The 19,080-nt window shown below is 38.3% G+C and overlaps 1 protein-coding gene across 3 annotated transcripts in view; it reads right to left on the bottom strand.

Moving 5' to 3' along the window:
- Window positions 1–16,138, bottom strand: part of SYNE1 (spectrin repeat containing nuclear envelope protein 1) — a 286,028-nt gene extending 269,890 nt beyond the window's left edge. For 2 of the 3 annotated variants that reach the window (XM_048936120.1, XM_048936124.1), the window contains exons 1-2: window positions 15,539–15,729; window positions 7,703–7,958 (exon numbers count right to left, since the gene is read on the bottom strand). In XM_048936120.1, coding sequence (XP_048792077.1) covers window positions 7,703–7,766 — 64 coding nt within the window. In that variant the 5' untranslated portion in view covers window positions 7,767–7,958; window positions 15,539–15,729. Of the gene's footprint in view, window positions 1–7,702; window positions 7,959–15,538; window positions 15,730–16,043 lie in introns of those variants that run through there. The other variant, XM_048936121.1, reaches the window with a different exon arrangement.
- Window positions 16,139–19,080: the final 2,942 nt, after the last annotated feature.

The raw sequence follows: 19,080 nt of genomic DNA, 5'->3' as shown, positions 1-19,080 counted from the left end.
TGTAGCAACTCAGCATTATTCCATTTTTCCATATTCACCTGCAAGTTACTCAACCTGAAATGCTGTAATGCTTTCCCACTAGATCCCAGATAGTTCTGCTATGGAATCAAAATAATCGTGCAGTGCCTACACTAAAACAGAATCTGTTTCATAGACAGCATGGGGGTTAGCCTTTACAATTAACCCTACTTCATTCACACACACATTCTGAAAAATAAATGGTACATGGATAAGCCCTAAATTAAAGTCTATTAATAAATGAGGGGAGAAAAAAAAAAAAAAAAAAAAAAAAAGCATTGACCTAAAAAGAAAAGCAACCAGAATTTAAATAAAAATATTAGCTCTGTAAATAAGTAATAAAATATAAAATGTTTGAAATATATTACAAGTGAGTGTACAGCGTCTTAGTTTAGTTTGAGAAGTAATTTCCAAATGACTAGGGTGTTTTTTTTTCCTTTAAGTTTTGTTGTTGTTGCTTTTTTTTTCCCCTTCTTTAAATGGAGTTCTGTATTCTTAATAGGTTGTTGACACTTCCCTCATCTGGCTCTCTCATTTTAGATGAAAGGCAGAACATGTTGCCTGTTTTCATGCTCATGATAATAGACTATTCACTTGGACACGTACAATTGCCATCTAAAACTCAATGCAAATCTAAAATTAGAAGTCTGTGATATGACTCACAAGGAGAAGCTTTGTGATAGAAACGAAGATATTTTTAAGCAAATGGAATCTAAAGTACAAAATAAAAACTGCCAACTAGAAATAGCCTATAGAATAAATTGCTAGGTGTTATTTTTGTGTTTTAGCTACTCACAAGTAAGCTTTCTGATTATCATCATCCTCATAATTAAAGGTGGTAAAGTCTTGATTTATACAAAAGAATAAAACAGGATTACAGGAAATAATTAGAGCATTCTCATTTAAATACTTTTCCTTTACACTACAGAATTCTTTATGTGAACATAGAATATTCTCAGCCCAATACTACTACTAAAATAACCATCTGTCTAGCAAACTGTCAGAGAAGAGAGGGACCTTGCAAAAGTACTCATCACGATAATATTTTTCTTCTCAAAATCTTTATCTTCACTAAGCCTTCAAAACTGACATCTAGTAACAAATCTGGCAGATGTTATTTTAAGATAAAATCTTGCAACTGAAAACAATTTCTTACCTCAGATTGGGATTTATCACAACTAGCTTCCAACAGCTGTAGCACAGATGCTTACATCTGAACTTGTCAAAGAAGACTGAGAAGAGTAGAGCTGGTGAAGACAAATTTGTTTAAAACACAATTTGTCTGACATATTTTGGATCTGTTCTTCAAGATAGGAGGAATTGCCAATGAAAAAACACCATCTTTAATCACTGTTTATAGAGCAAATCTTCCAAGGAGGATTTCTCCTCTAGTTTAGCCCCTCAAATTTTATCTAGTGAATCCTGTCTGAAGAGAAGAACTACAGTTTTTGAACTCCACTCTTCGAGAAAAAATGTGGAAGCCCTCTCAATGTACAACACTAAAACATCAACCTTTTTCTACACTAAATATGTAATTTATCCCAGATGGTAATTGAAAAAATACATTAATTTTTCTGAAAAAGTAATACAGTAACAAATATTTGCTCACTATCTTCATGCCTCTGTGAGATCTTCAGAGCTTTGTATCCTGGCTGGCCATCCACAATGAGAAAGAAACAAAAACAGGTGCACAGTGCACTAAAACAAATGCTGCATTACACAGACTGCCCCAGGACTGTATTTTTATTGAGGAGAACACAGAATGAAAGTCAATTGCAGTCAAAAAAACCCACACCATATGATTCCTTTCACTGTGATATTTACTACTATGAGAAAACATTACAGTACAACACGATATCTAGAATTCCTTGCCTTCTTTAGTCACTTATGCTACTAGTTAATCATTTAGTTAAACATGCCCATATTTTTCTGAAATATCTACAGCTAGTTCAGAATTTCTCTGGGAACAATACATCAGGTTATTACTACGAGATACATGGGTCAGAAAAGACATGAAGTGGATACCCACATGATTTGTTTGCACATGCATAAACCAGAATTAAATACTTCCTGCCACAGTGATTTCATAGCTAGCCTTAATGAGATTCCTTATCCACTGTTAACTAATATTTAACCTGCATATCTCTGGCTGCTCACATTACATGAGTCTAGCTCACATTACATGAGTCTAACTCACATAATTTTGTCTTAGTAAATGAAAACATGATTTTTTTTTTTTTTCCTGTCTAACCCTTAACAGTTTTACTTGCACCTGCAGTTTTTCCATCTGTCTTAACCTTCACTCATAAATCTCATTTTGCTATGAAATAAAATTAACTTACATTTTTGAAAAAAAAAAAAAAAAAAGTTTGTCTGACTCCTAGTTTATACATAATCTATAATGCCATTTAGATTCCTAAGTTGTCATTTAGACTTACTTGGCATTCCACTCATATAGATGACAGAGTAAAAAGAGTCAAAAAGTACTCACTTCCCATTAGCCTACTGTCAGTGTGTAGTTAATGGCTTTAGTTCCAAGACTTGCTCACATGAGAGAATAATAATTACTTTACATTGTCATTTTTTCTGACTCAAAAATCTTCTAAATCTCAAGATGTTTGCAGAAATATAGGTGGGACAATTAAGCGTGTGAAGAATTGCAAAGAAACAGCAGCAGTGGAACCATGTGGAACCAGCATATGTCAGCAAACTGGACAGAAATTTTAACTAGGAAAGTATTTGTGATGCGAGGGTAAAACTCTACTGCTTAACTTGTGCACATTCCAATCCTGACCAGGAACGTACTTTCAATATTGCATTTAAAAATGCAATGTTCCATTTTGAGTGACGAATGCAAAAGGGAGGTGCCACCAGGTGCTCACCCAACCTTTACAAACCATCTGTCTTTTTCATCTGGTTCTGATTTAAGAGAAGCAGCACTGCTGGAAAGAAAGTTGAAAATATGCCTGCAGCAAAGCAAGCTAGCTTTCAGTAGTGGGTATCTGTTAAATCAGCTTAGCTTAATGTTAAACTGCAGTTCTTGGCACTGTTTACTTATAGAGAAAACAACCACAGAGAAAGGCTGATGAAAGTACATATTAACAAAGTACTTATCAGCTAAAAGAAAAAAAAAAATCTAGCACACGACTAATGGCTACTGCTACAACAGAATGGAAAAGATGCTAGGATGTGAAAGAAGGGAAAATAAATAGAAGAATTGAAAACCCCAAACAGATCCAGCATTCTATGAATAGCGTGACCATAAGGACAGCATTAAAATTAAACTACAGATAATATTTACGTGTAGATAAATTCAAATAAAATGATGGAATTTTAAGCTAATTCGACCCGTGTTAAATTTCTCAGGAGAGTTATGAAGGTTACTAGAGCAACTGTGGCTACTTTCCATCACAGCTGGCCTTCATGAATGGCCAAGTTTCTTTCTTTCCCAATGTCTTTTTCAGCATTATAAAGTCTCTCTGCAGGGCTTTTACAAAAGCATAACACTGCCCTGAGCCCAAATGAGCTTGGGTCTTACCAGAACAGTAGCACAGCCCAGAAGTAAACAGAAGATTGAGAATATTTTTTAAGGTTTCATGCCATTTGCAAGATATACAAAACATATAACAGAATATTGTTTTAATTGCTGTACATTGTACACCATAGAAATGGTTTTATTGAATGAGATTCAAATCAAAAAAGTATCGGTGATACCAGAGCAATTTAATTTAGGTGTCTTATAAATCAGGATTACAATGCAGGCTGAATTTTAGCAATCCACAAAAATGTCTTGTTTGACGAAATGACGAACACAATGCCACTCAGAAACATCTCTCTCTTACATAGACTACTAATTGAAAAATTGGAATAAAAGGAGGAAGAGAAAAGTGGGAAGGAGAAATGCCTTCTGTAGTAGTACGATATAGTGACTCTTCTGCTATCCTACAAGCCAGCAAGAGGAGGCCAACGTATGAGACACAGTGTCTGGAAGAATGGGACCCTACCTTTTTTCCTTCAGAAAACAGTATGACTGCAGTTTGTCTGTGAGTGAACTACTTAAGGAAAATACATTATCTTGATGCCAGACGTCACAAAGCTTTTGCTAGCTTGTTTTCTAGCACTGCCTGCTTTGATTTTTGTAGCTACTAAAAGCGTTATAAGAATCTTTAGTATATGACTATGTATAACGTGTGAGAAGCTGGCACTCCCCCTAGACAAAGAAGCAGACTCTTCGTGACATTTTACTTGTCTGTGGCATTTACTCCTTTGAATAACCCCGAAGAATTCCAGGAATGTGACTTCAACTGATGGTGTATACCAGTTCTGCTCAGTTTTTGTAATGTGAAAAAGTAAAGTAAGAAGCAAAAGTACGGTAGGAATCCTTAAGCTTGTGTTAGCAAGGAATAAATTATGCAAAGACACTAAAGGATGTCATCAATTTACTCTGTAGTACCTCAAATATGAGATTCTTCACATATAAACTGCAATCAAAAGTTCACATATCTCCACTGTTAATTCTCTTAACAGCTACACTTGCAGGGCAGACCACTAGAGCCAGCACTGAGGAAAGGGTAAGCAGTACACAGAGGTAGAAAGATGTCACTCTCCCCAAAGTGTACTTGAATAGCAAAAGAATGATATGGAAGCAACTATGTATGTTATTAGTTGTGGTTAACCAATTGTGATACAGTCATTCTTCAATACAGCTGTTGCTTATTATATATATGTTACAAAATTCCCAGAATAAAAAATATTCTGGGATGGATATGTTTCAAAAATGTCTTCATTAATCCAGATGCCCATGACAGGGTATAGCGCACCTCCTGGAGATGCCTTTCTCTCCTCAGACTGCAGACTGAGCTATAATAGATAGCCCTACGTGACATTTTTTATTAGAGTGACAGGGATGATGAAATTAGAAAATATAAATCTTACTCAATGTCCACCTCTCTCCTCAGCTTATGAACCTTGGTTTAAAGGACTAGGTCCACCATTCTCCCGGATAAGAAACTGCAAAACCGTGGCCGATGTTTGCATGTGCACAAGTATATGACATGTTGCTACATGCTTGCACCTTAATATGCAGCACATCTTCATGACTGTTTGTCCCATGTGAATTTGTCCCATGTGATATTGTGGGGGGAAAAAAAAAATTACACTTGTTACATCATAATAAATTATTAAAAAAAAAATCAATAGCTGATTTTACATTTATCTTTTGACAGTTTTTAGGAAAATGGATGCAGTTCTATTCACACACAGCATATTTTCTTGAGACTTCAAAACTAGTGTTGAGAATCTCAGTGATGAGAAGCATTTTTCTGGCCTTTTCTACACCTCCCACCACAAAAAAATCATTGGAAATTTGCGAAGTGAATATGAGACAATAATGTGGAGTGAGGACCAAGACTTGCTTTATCTCCTTCCCTCAATCCCAATGACTTTCCAGTACTGACATCCTACAGCACCCTCCAACAGTATCATACAAGAAATCTCCCCTGACTTGCTCATAGCCAAGTACAAAAGCAGGCACTGTACATCCTAACTGTGGCTCTGCACTGACAGAGGCCCCACCAAAGCATCTGTCACACCGTGAATACTGTCAAGTCCACTGTGGTCTGGCGCTAAGCGTCCTGTTCCAACCACACAGGCACTGGGATGCCATGCAAACATGCCATGAAATCTCTTCCTGTTCCTAAGTCCATTCCTGCTCCTGTTCCAGTTGATTACAGTTTCTGAAAGGTAGAGTAATCTTAACACAAAAGAGCTAAAGTAGTCACACTGCTGACTGTCTGCTCATCCATAATGCAGAGACACAAACTAAAAAAAGACTTAGGCTCCAAGCACTCCAACCTTGGCAAAGGAAAACATTGTTGAAGTAGTGCTTCTGCAGCAAAACCCAGATCACAGCAATACAAAGCTGAATCAATTTTTTCTGAGGAGCAAAGAATCCAGTTAGAACAATGACTTCAAACTAACATACAATGACAAGTATGTTTTTAGTTTCATGTGTTTTCTTCTAAATGATCTTCAAAAGTCATTTACTTTTGCTTGATGCCCAAAAACAATAGCCAAAACTATTCTTAATCTGATATCAGATTTCAATATAACAAAATATACTGAAAAAAGAAAAAAGATTAAATAACAAAAAAAAAAAACAACAAGACAAATAAACAAAACAGCCATTTCATCACTAACAACTTTTTAGATATTTAGAAAAAATAGTAAAAAGTAATTTGACAATTAACAGTCCACATGATTTTTAATGTTCCTGTAGAATCCTCTTGATTCATTGCTTCAGAGTACCAGCCTGGATGGTACTCTGGATTCCCCACAACACCCTGTCCTTTTTGCTTACAATTTGTCTTTATAAACTTAAAGTATCTCTGTTATTTTACTCAAATCGTTGACAGTTCTATAATAATTTCTTTCTTCAAATCTTTTTTTTCCTCACCCTCAAGAAATCCTTATTAAGAACCTGCTGTGTATGTGTATACACAAACTGAGACTCCGATCAGTTCTGTGACCCAAGTTGTCTCATTTTTTCCTCGTGCGTATTTGCATCTGCCTTGAGCGTCTAACCCTAACATTTAAACTACAAATTCTCTAGGCAGGGAATATTTGTTTATTCTACATTTGTGGGCACTTTAAACAACAGTTATTCAAGATTTCAGCCTAAGAAATAGCAGAGAAATAAAAATACAGGGAAAATAAGTAATCACAAAAAAATCATGAGGCAGAAGTATGTATTTTGGAGTTGGAGAAGTGCTTTACCCAGCCTAGATAGGATAAAATTTGTATTCTCATTTATTCTCATGTTTCTCTACTGAGACTACACAGAAATCATGCATGCTAGTTGCATCTGGTGACCAGGAAGAAAGTTCAGAAATCTCATCACGTAAGAAAAACAATAAATGAAAGGAAAACTATGGGAAAATAAAGTTTGCAGGTATAGAAGATGAAGAAGAAGGTAGTAGCTTCAGTGATTTATGGTTAAGCTTGAAATTAAACAGAAAATAAGCTCTACTCAGCGCTGACGATAGAGGTAGTGACCAGAAATAAACTAACAAAAGCATGAGTTCTAAATACAAAATTTTAACTGCAGCATTCATGTATAACTTTGAAAAAATAAGATAGTAACCTCATAAAAATAAGAAAATAAAAAAAAATGAATATTCAACGCAATATTCTTGTAATACGATATTTTAAACATCACTAGCTTCAGTGTCAATAATTAGCTCATTAAGTTATGAATTCTTCAATACTTAATAACACAATGAGAACTGGTTTTTTTTTTGGAGAAAGGAAGTAATACTAGCAAAAATACTAGTTTATTGTAAAGACTGTACACATAGATTTCATAATTGAGAAAGAGAGATATGTTTTCTGTTCTCTTCTCCATGAGAAAATTGATGTACAACCTGCTCTTACAGCAGAAAGAGCATCAGAGTCTGACCCTATGAATTCAGGCTCATAGTAATACTGGCTTTTAAACATTACAATGAATTATGTGCCAGAGAACTCATAATCAGAATTTTTCAGATACACTGTATGTATTTTCTGATAGATAAGTTTAGAAGAGCTACTAAATTTCATAATCAAATACTGTCCTGACTGTGTAAAGAGTAGGAGCCTCAATCTATAAATGAATAAACAAAAGCAAAAGCCAGAGACCATCTCTTACCTTGAAGCCGTTGCATGACATTAGCAATGTCCCTAGATCTTGCCACGAGCCGGGATGAGGCCATGATCTCTTTGCAGCAAGTCACCCTCCACTGACAGATTCAAGCCACCGGCCTTGGTGAGGTGCCAACCTCCAAGTCCAACTTCCAGCATTCAGCCTCAGCACAACCAGCCTGGACAAGTTACAGCTACCTCTGGCCCACACAAGATCTCACAGGGTCTGGCAGCAGTACTGTCCTTGCAAGCAACTCCAGCACCTGGAAAAGAGAGTACGAAGGTCCAGAACGAACTTCAACTTCTGTGAAAGGAAGTCTTGAGAGCTATTTTAACAGGAGTGGTGTGTCTTGCACATACATTATGCTCCAGCCAGAGACACAATTAATGCTGAAAGCTTGTTTGGCAATCACCCATGGAATAAAAGAGCAGAAGCAAATCATTAAAAACAATTGGCAGCACACCAGATATCAATGCTTTCGCAAGGGTGCTTATGGATACCTTTTAGAAACAGAGATAACATTGTACATATTAAAAGTAATACTATAGTATTTCTTAATGTAAATAATATTATGTATGAAGAAGGAAAAATGAAATCACTTGTAAAATCCAATAGGTGTATTCCATGATGTTATAAAGGAACATGCAATAGTAACTCATTGATCATGACAAATTATAATACTACTGGACTGTGTACTCTAATCTGAAGTGCTAAGGTTCCCATACTTTAATATTGAATAAAATTATATTTACATTCTCTTTTAGGTCATATGGCAATGTTGTTCTAAGTGTTATTTAGCACTGAAGGCTCTGAACTACTACACAAGCTTAGCACAAATGTAACTATAAGAAAACTTACATGATGATAAACCCATTCTAAAAAAAAAAAAAAAAAAAATTCAATTCTACAGCAAATGTTATCAAATAATTTCCTGGCTTCTGAGAAGCCAGTACATGTTGTAGAAATGGATACCTAGTACTCCATTAGTGAAGAACTGGGCATACAGACAAAAAGAACAGCACTCATACTATACAACCTGGCCTCACCCAAAATTCAAGGTGATAAGAAGTTGATCCAGAGCTACAAATGGGGTCACAGGCATTGTGCACTGTCCCCTTCTCCTGGTGCAAAGGTCTGCCACAGCACACAGTTCCCTGCATACAGCAGAGAAGCCTTCAGACTGTGCTGCTTTAGTCATACTGAACTACCCCAAAGGAACCACATCAACACGTAAGGCCTGTCAGAGGAAACCACATTTAGACATTTCTTTTTCTGGCCTTTCCAACCCTGCCTGATCTAAAGAACTCCCTGTTTTCTCTATCACTACAGATTTTATGAGATGTTTACCTTGTATTTTAGATGTGAAAGTGCAGCCCAGCAGACCTAAGCTAACCTTAAATCAGAGGGGATGCAAAAGACACACAGCTACCAAATCAAAGCTCAACAGAGATTGTGAAAGCTATTCAACAACAGTACCAGGATATCAGCTTTTTATTGTCTAAACATCCACCCATCAGCTGATGTAAATCAGTTGTAAACGAAACAATTTAGAGAAGCTGTGGAAAACACTGACCCAACTCCAAGCTAAATGTGTCTGGGAAATTACAATGAAGATATATGTTTAATCTTTTCATGCAGTAGGCTGAGTCACTGTGCGAGGATAAATGGCAGACTAGTAGTCCAGCTGATATTAAATACTAGATGCTGTAAAATAAAAATTTGTGGTTCTAACTACAATTCTTCAATCAAAAACTCCTTTGCAAGCAGAGGGAATTAATTCATTTAAAGAAGGAACTCAGTTACTCCATAGAAGAAAGACTTTTACGTGTAATCACAAGTTACTTCCGTGGGCAGAAAGTCACAGCTAAGATCACATCAGACAAATACATAAAGCAAAGCTTCATGCAGCCTTTTCACCTGTCTAGCCAACTCCAAAAGCTTCAAAGAGAAAAAAGACCTACTTGCATAGTCAGCTTTTCAGTGAAATACAGAGGAAAAGTTTTTTTCTGACTTCTACAAATAATTAATGCCTTCATCAAAATATCTTTTATTTCCAACAGAAAAAAATATGTTTTTCAGATCTGTAAATCTTAACATATCTATAACAGAAAATTTACTCATGGCTTTTACATGAGATCTTTTTTGATAAGAGGATTTTTTTTATTTTAGTACCAGACACAAATATGTATTTTCAAATGGATATGCTCTCAAAATGCACATTTTAAGACGTAGCTGATATAACATAAATCTTAACCTTAAGTAGACCTGAAGGACCATGTAAACTATTCCCCGTGTTAGCATGGAACATGTGTGTATTACTTATTTTTAATATTTAATTGTTAGGTTTGAACATTCAGAGAATGAACACACAAGACTGAAAAGGAGAAATTTTAATTATGCTTGTCATTTATCTGTAGTTAATGGATAAAGTCACATTGACACTGTTCTCCTGCATGAATACCTTCATAGTGTGAGTTTAGATGAAAAGAGGCAATATGAATTTTTTTTCTTATATGGTATGGCAATATTGATTTTTAAATTATCTGTATTGTATTTTTTTTTATCTTCAACTTTCAGAAAAAAAGAATGTCTCTTCTATGGAAGATGTAAGAAAAACACTAGATCTATTATGGATTCCAAGTACCTGGTTTAATTCTCTTCTTTCTAATGTGCTTTAGAATGCCCTGAACAATCTGAAATTAAATAAGAGAGTATATTTTCCCTTATTGTTAAACCTAGAGCACCACTGGAAAGAAAAGGTCTTATTTTTATCTTTAAGTTCTTAGAGTGTATAAAGCATGTCAGTAGAAAGCACTGTGTGCCAGTACCATGGTTCCAGAAAACCAAGGGGATATTTGAGAAGAGAAGACCGTTTATCAGATATCTATTAATGGCAGTAAGCCTACCATAAATAAGTGTAAAAAAATTATCTGATTCCTTCGTATCAGCAGAAATTGCAGATTTCCAGTACACCAGTCTGATGCCACATGTAGTAACCTGAGGGGGAGTCCTCCTCTGTGAAGGCATGGATTATCTCCACTGGCAGTCTCCCAGGAAAAGGAGAACAATGAGCCAGCGATTTAGAAATTCAAGCTGTGAAAGAGGGTTGGGAAGGCACAGCTACAAAGAGATATTTACTGAAGCGTATTTATTCCTCAAAGAATGAATTTCAAATACAGATCTCAAATAGAGGGTTACACCTGAAAACAGAACTTTAGATTTCTATAACATCCAATTATAGGAGCAGTGGGCAAGCCAATGAAGGGGGAAGAAAAAGTAAATATATTGGTGAAAGAAAGAAAATCCCAGGTCCCAGCAGACTGTTTCTTGCCTGTCTAAAAGTATAGATTGTATCAAGACTAGATTTGAGAAGATAAAAAACAGACTAGTAAATGCAAGAAAGTACTGCAGCTAGAAGTCATTGTTACACAGATACAAGAAATACAGTGGAATAACTGAAATAACTATAGCACAAGAATTGAACAAAATCTTAGGAAAGACAGAGGCAAGGCTGATTGCTAAAGCAGTGCTACGTGTTAAAGAGGCACACTTCACTGCTGAAAGAAACTGTGGTATAGAATTGATCAAGTCAAAAATCATTTCTAGGAAAGGATCATAGAATCGCAGAATCACAGAGTGGTTTGGTTTGTAGGAATCTTGAAGTTCATTTAATTTGAACCTCTCTGTCATGGACAGGATGCTTCACACTGTACCAGGTTGCTCAAAGCCTCATCCAGCTTGGCTTTGAACACCTCCAAGAATGTCATATACATAGATCCTCTGGGCAACTTGTTCCAATGCTTCACCAGTGCTTACAGTTGTAGTGCTATAAGTCCATAGGTTCCATTTTCAGAAACCTTAGAGGTCTTCGCAATGCTGCCAGCATCATAAATGCTACTGAAGGTAATGTGATTCTCTGAGGGAGCAGTGACCCTCATACTACTCAAGAATAAAAGATTTACATAAAGGTAGGAACTAATATCTTCTGGAGGTCATAAATGCAGGTTTCTACACCAAACAATCACAGAACCAGCTAATTTATTTACAGTATCTACAATAAGAAGGAAGAAATAAAAGGTGACAGGTGAAGAGCTCTGACACAATATGTTGCCTATGAGACTGAAGGGAGACTTGCTGAAAGTCCATCTGAGTAAGACTAAGAAAGTATGGACAGGAAACAAAAGGCCTTGGCCAGACAAGTAAAAAGAAAGTAGAAAATAAGATCAAGTTAAGACAGATGCATAGCAGAATTAGAAACAGCACCATTCGAAAGAAAATCAAAGCTAAAAGTGGAAGAATTTGATAAACTTCATCCTGGAATACTGAAAATCTGTGAATGTGAATTAAGAACTCAATTGTAAACATATTTGAATGCGTCTGTCAAGGAGGAAGAGGCCCCTACTGGATATATTCAAATTAGGAGCTAGGATGAAAATATGGATTAGAGTGGTTCAAAATGATACTCACGCCATCTTTAAAAAATATTGATAATAAATAAATGAAGAATGGTAACTTGTCACTGTTCTTTCAGTCTAACAGTCACTTTAGTAATTGTTATAGGGGATTGAATTGCTTATTTGGAGTTGTTCATTTCAGTATTGTACAGTATCACAAATCGGCATACTGGAACCTTCCCAAGTTCAATGGGATATAACTAAGCACCATGTAAGAGATCATGGAAAAATGTAATTTTGGCTCTGAAAGGTGTTTTTGATAGGATGGTCTCCAAATCCCAACACTGTCACTTTGTGCTTCCTTTCTCTACTGCATGGATTGCTTTTGAAAAAGGGTGGAAGAGACAGATCATAACCTTCAACAAAGAGCACACTGAAACAGGAACAGTGAAACATGTTCTCACTGACCATCCAACCACAAACTTACTTGATACACAGTAGTTACTTGGAGGTTTGTAGCATACATTCAAATTTGCTTTTCTAGGAAGAAAAAAACCTACATTTAAACACCTTCCAGATCTCTAGATTATTTCAGTTCCTCTAGCTTTAGCTTTGTTTGGCACAGAACATAATTCTTCATTTTGCAGAAAGTCTGCACTAGCAACTAGTATGGAAAACTAAATGATATATAAATCTGCGGCGTATGTCATACACAACTTTCCTGTTCTTTACATACAATTAGACTGAGGTTTAAAAGTGATCCATAGAACCCCTATCACTCACACAGCTGTGTACATGCCTGCATTTCAGCAAATGAGCTTTTTAATTTCACTTTCGATTATGTTTACTGGGGAAGATGAGCAAAATTCCAGTACTACTATGAAACTCTTACTCTTGTTTTTAAAACTGTCTTTCTATCTGAACTGAGAATGCAAAGTGTTGCAGTAGAAAATAGAAGGTAGACACTTCTCTTGAGAAAAAGTTTGCAGAAGATAGATTGCTAAATTCAAAGAACAAAGAAAGGTCACTCACTATCTTTCTGATATGAAAAGTTAAGCAGTGTATACTACAGTTCGGTAATTCTGCTGTTGAAATTCTGAAGGAATACATCATAGTTTATGTAGATGCTGGTAACAGCAGGAGAATGAGGATCAGTAGCTTATTACCTTCTACAAACACAGGATATAATCCTTGCCTCAAAAAGCTTACTATGTGCATAGACAAAGACACGCAAAGATTAAGATCAGAGGTCACAATACATAAGCAAATAAGGCAGAGTGAAGTTAGGATATAATTCATAAGACATTTAATACTAGGAATCTGCTTCTCATATTTCTATCTTAATAGAGATATGGAACGTAGGATTCCTGTGGCTTAGTAAGACCTGTAGCCAAAGGCTTCTGCAGAGATATATCTGTAAAACAAACAAACAAACAAAAAACCCCCACCAAAATAGAAAACACTGAAGGACCTCAGGAAAGGGTGGTTCAAACTGAGTTTCAGATAAGCAAGTATTGATTCCTTACTATTTCTGTTCATGTCCTAAGCAAGAAAGTTTATTTGGAGTAGAATATGCGCACAAAGGACAGACACAGCTGTCATATGATTGCAAAGCAGGAAAGAAAAATAGTTTTCCTCATTAAATCTCTTCCTTTTAGTGAAACAAAGGTGAAAGTTCAGTTCTTTCAGAGGTAACCTGCTGCTGTTATTGTTGTGACCTCTAAGGACACACAAAAACTCTAACACTAGCCATGGTAACAAGGAAGTAGGTGAATATTTGTCCGTGTTGATGTATGTCCTTTTCTAATAAGTGCAACCACAACTTCAGTCTCAACTCACTTCCATTAACAATGTGTACCCAGGTGGATTAGCACAGTATCTGTCTGAACGGTGAATATACAAACGTTTCTAGGGGCTGGACCTACAGAAGCCCTGCAGACCCATGCAGAACTCAGGACTTCTCCAGAGCCCCATGCCTGGTTCAGTGCCTCACCCAGCCACATCCTCCCCAGGGCCTGGTGCTCCTATGCTCTCCCCAAGGCACTTACGTACTACCAGGATGCAGCTCCTCCTTCCCTGAGAGCCTCAACCCACTCTGACCCCACGATGATCATTTGAACAAATAAAAAACTCTAAGGAATAGCAATTAAAGGAAAATGAGGGACATGAAGAGATTATTTCTTCTCCTTTTACATTTAAAAGGTTTGTGTAGATTCCAGTTGGCTCAGTGCAAGATGCAGCACCATGCTCCTTCTGGATAGCTCCTCTTCTCAGTTGAAACTCCTGTGTTTTCAATGTTACATGCATCCCATATAAATATGGGCTCAGACCAGAAAAAAAAATAAAAAGTGACTTGTTCAGCAAATCACAGAAAATGCCGAGTTGGAAGGGACCCAAAAGGATCATAGAGTCTAACTCCCAGCCGCACACAAATGTTAATAGTATATCTTATATGCCGTTATTATCCTGTAATTCATTTCAATTTACCACATGAAGGTTAGTACAACAAACAAACAGAAACAAAACGTTTCTAACTGGCATTTGGTTACATAGCACCCCATTTTCACCTGTCTGTTGGCAGTAATTTAGTATAGCTTGCTGGCATTTAAAACTTGTGGAAGTGTTAAAAGTGCACACAAAAATTGTGAAACTACTTCTCAGAATCTGGAGAAAGCCAGCAGTCCGTCACCAGGAGTACAACAGAAGCTGTGCGCCTGTTAGGAGTCTTTCAACAGGCTCTGCACTTGTGAAGCACTGGCAAGTAGCCAGAAGCAGCACGTACTATTATTTCCCTAAAACCACATAAATGAAAATTCCTCACAGAGATGAGCACTGGAGGTTCCCTCAGCATCGGGTAGATAATTTACTTGGGCACTTACTCACAAATTTGTGAAATGTAGTTTATAACAGCAGACTAGTAGTAGTCCTTAGGAAGCACTCTTTCCCAGTAGGAATATGGTTGAAAATATGGTTGTCAAAGCCCCAGGCACAGCCGTGTCTATATCAGCAGGTTTCACCTCTGGGGAGTTCCCAAACATACCAGAGAGCATATGGACACTGCATCTCTCTTGCAATGTACTCGTCCTTTCTGCATCATCATTGCTTGCAATCCAGCTTAAAAGAGGCTTCTCATGAGCTTCTGTCAATAGCCATATCTTCCCTCATTAACTATACTTTGGCCTACACTGTGTGAACACAAAACCAGCTATCTCTGTTAACACATCCATGTGCACTGCAGGAGGCAAACCTCTCCCCTCCTCCGGTGTTTTCTACTCCTAAAGGGCATAGTCCCAAAAGGGAGTTCCTTATCGACCCCAAACCACTTTGGTGCCTCGGGGGTCTCCCTCTCCCGTCCCCTCAGCACCGCATGGAGGCGGCAGCCCCCGGCCGAAGCCCGCTGCACCGGGGGGCGCCGAGCCCCGAGCCCCGGCCCCACACCGCGCCCTACCTCCGCCCGCTGCGTTTCTCCGCGCTGCTCCGGTCCGCGCCGCCCCGCGGCTCCCCAGTTACCAGCACGACGCTCCGCCCGCCCCGTCGCGAGCGAGCAGGTGCGCGGGTGGCGGGGGTGGAGGCCAAGGCGGCCGCGGGGATGCGGAGTTCGGTGCGTGTGCGGGAGTGCCGTGCCCTTGCGGCGTTTTGTGCTGTCACTTCTCCTCCTCCCCCGGGCTGCGGCCCACCCCCCCGCAGTGCTCAGAGCCCGCTGTTCTTGCGCGCATCGCAGGGGGCCCCGCCCCGCCCCGCCCGCAGCACGGCCCCGGCAGCGGCTGCCTCGGGCACTGTGCCGGGCACGGAACTGGGCACCGGCCTCCAGCCCCCGCCAGACGATCGCAAGCGTGCGCTTAGCCGAGAGCCGAAAGGACTTCCGAGAATGGCTGCAGCGACATATGGCTGCTCTTCTCTATCTCTGCTCGTAGCTGTCGCTGCTCATGTTTTTGTGGTTATTGCTACGTTACCTTGAGCTTCGGAGAGCATCATCCCCGATGTGGGCTCTGGCGCATCGTGCGTGAGGCGGGAGCTGTACAGGCAAAGTGGGACACCAGCACTTACATAACAGAGGCAGGACAGAAATACTCAGAGGGAGGGCAACACTGTCGCTGCTGAGCTCTAACCATGCTAGCTGTGCAACAGTGCGTATGCCACCAGGTTAAAACGTCTCTGGTTCTTCAAAAGACATTTCAGAAACCCGACGCTTTGGCTATGCACTGTATCTCCTTCATCTTTACTGTACACCGCACAGTAGAAGGGAGATTATTTTTCTTCCTAACTAATCATCTCTGTTTTGCATCATTTGGAGAGCAAAATGCTCATCTAGAGCCAAAAAGGAGAAGTTGGGAGGAAAGATGCCTGTGTACCTCTTAGTCTTCATCTTTTCTGGCTGTGCTGCAGTGGTTCTGCAACATTGGCATGCAGAGTGTTTACCAAGTGGATGGAAGAAATCCGAGTGAGGCAGCAGAGATTACTCAGCATCATCCCCTCCTTCAGTGCCAGTCACGTTAAGATTGGTGCTACTCGTGTGATATGAACATTTACACTTGTGGCACTTATCCCAACACAATGCGCAGTCACAGATCACACATTTGGAGTCAGGTTGTTAGTAGAAATAGCAAGAGCTACAGTAAGAACTCTTGTGAATCAGGGATGTACATATCTAGGTCACCTCCAGTCATCCACAAAAATCCTCTCTTCCTGACAATGAGTGTATCCAGGCATATTGGCCCTTAAATTATTCTTGTTTTTTGTTTTCAGTTGGTAGTGCTGGTGGTTTTTTGCTTGTTTGCTTGCAAAGATTTTTTCTTATCTCTACTGATTTTCTTTCTTCATCTTTCCCCATGTCAGTTGCAGCATTGAAGCAAAGAAAGTAGATGCTGACACGCCTCTGAGTTTCCCCTTTCTGCTCACACCTCTTTGCTGAGTAAATTCCTTATTTTTCTCTCTTTCAGAAAATGTCATTTTATTTTAGCTTCTTAGCTTAAGGGAATCAGTATTGACATGAGAAAGAACATATTTTTCATGACTAAAGCTTAGGGTTGTTTTAATAGTAATCTTACTCTCATTTGAAGCAATTTAACCATAAAAGTAGTTGCTAGTGTAGATTTTCTTCATTCTCCAAACTGCAGCACTATGCACTGCATTATCTCTTAAATCTTTGTCTAAAATTACCGAGGCACATTTTTTTATCCATCATTTATACCAAGAAACCCACAAAAACCTTACTGATAGCTGTAGAGTTACTCTGATTTTAATGTGCTAAAAAGATATGGCTTATTTCAGTCTCTTCCTCTTTGCTTATTATGAGAGAATATAACATCACTCCAATTCTTCCTGCTTGTTCTCACACAAATTATCACCTCCAGCTCTTGACAGAGCTGTAACCCACCTTGTACAAAAAGTATATTTCAATCAAGAGTGGTGGTCATTGCAACCTTCATTGCATTAATCAGATATTTTTTTCCTTTAACCTGAAGAAAACTGTCTTCATTATCCTGACAAGGTATCATTATCTTATTTTTTCTTTAAATTGGTAGAAATTACATACAAAAACTTTTTGCCAGCAGGGTGATTATGAGTAGCCCTCCTGGAAGAAGAGAAGATTATGATTGCTAATACATACCAATTTCAAAAAAGGGGTCACCTAATATACCACGGTCTGTAATCATGACAGGAATTTTGGAGACTGGAATTTCTGAGAAACATATCTGGATATTTTTAGTAATTTTGTATTAACAGTATCCTTATTCTAATCTTATACTTGATTCCACTATGATGTTGAATGTGGTTAACATTAAACAGACATATTAAATATAAGGATCCTCTGCTAGATATAGACACTGATTAGGATGAGAAGAAAATGGTACTTCCAGCATAGAGAAAGAAATAAAATAAAAGACTATATAGTAACATATGTGTTCTACCATTTCCAAAGCACATTACTCAGTGTGTGGCACACTTCACAGAGCCCTCTGTTAGGATTGCCTCAACTAGGGATGGATGGCAGCCAGATGTGCTGCTCAGATGAACAAGTCCAGTTCTGTGCTAAACGATACTATCCGTCCTCTGACAAATCCTTCTCCTGAGTACTATGACGAAGTGTTACAAATTGTGGTGGAATACAGCCAATATCACAAATCCTGACATGTAATTGTCCTAGTTCCATGTAATGAGTGACACAGCACCTCTGAGTGCTACTGCTTTTAGTTGGGATGTTAGGCCATTGACACTGGAGAATTCAGGGCATCTTCCCTCTGGAGTGGAATATTGCCCTCAGAGAAGTTAAAATAAATTTTTGGTATCCTTCACCACTCTATCGGTCTATGCTTGGTTTCATTCTGGTCACCAGACTCCAAGAAACACCTCAATCAATAGGGGAGATTCAGAGGAAAAAAGTGAGAATGACCGTAGGAAGGTCTAGAAAGCACAGCCCTCCTCTACAAAAGACCGAAAAAACTGTTCAATCTAAAGAATAGAAATTGAAGGGGTGTGGAAAAGCATTCAGAACCATAAGGGAGCACTATAATAGGAAGGAAATGAGTTCTTCTCCGTGTCCTCAGTGGAGAAGTCAAGAAGCAGTGTGCTCATCTTGCAACAGGTGTGGTTGTCATATCAGAACAGAAAGTTTTAGGAAAAAATACAGCATTGTACTGCATAACATGAGGAGAAAGTGAAATCTGCCATAATGTATTAAGTACTGACTGGACTGGAAAGCATTACTATTTTACATATATATATTCAATATGTTTTTGGGGTGCATAACATGATATCTCTTTCAGTGCTTTGATCTCTTCTGAGTCTATTGCTGTGATTCTATGAAAGTTAAGACTAGTTTTAGGAATAGAGCTCACCCTTTCTGCAGGTTTTGCAGCAAGCAGTTGTTGCCACTTCCTTCCTGCCCTAAACTGCCACATATTACCAATGTGCAATGTCAGAAAATGGCCACACACTTCTTGAGAGATATGTGCATTTCTGCACACCATTTTCATGTACTCTGTAAAG

Source organism: Lagopus muta, chromosome 2 (assembly GCF_023343835.1).
Source record: "Lagopus muta isolate bLagMut1 chromosome 2, bLagMut1 primary, whole genome shotgun sequence".
NCBI lineage: Eukaryota > Metazoa > Chordata > Aves > Galliformes > Phasianidae > Lagopus > Lagopus muta.
The sequence above is the reverse complement of the archived record's forward strand: the minus strand, read 5'-3'. Positions and strand labels throughout refer to the sequence as shown.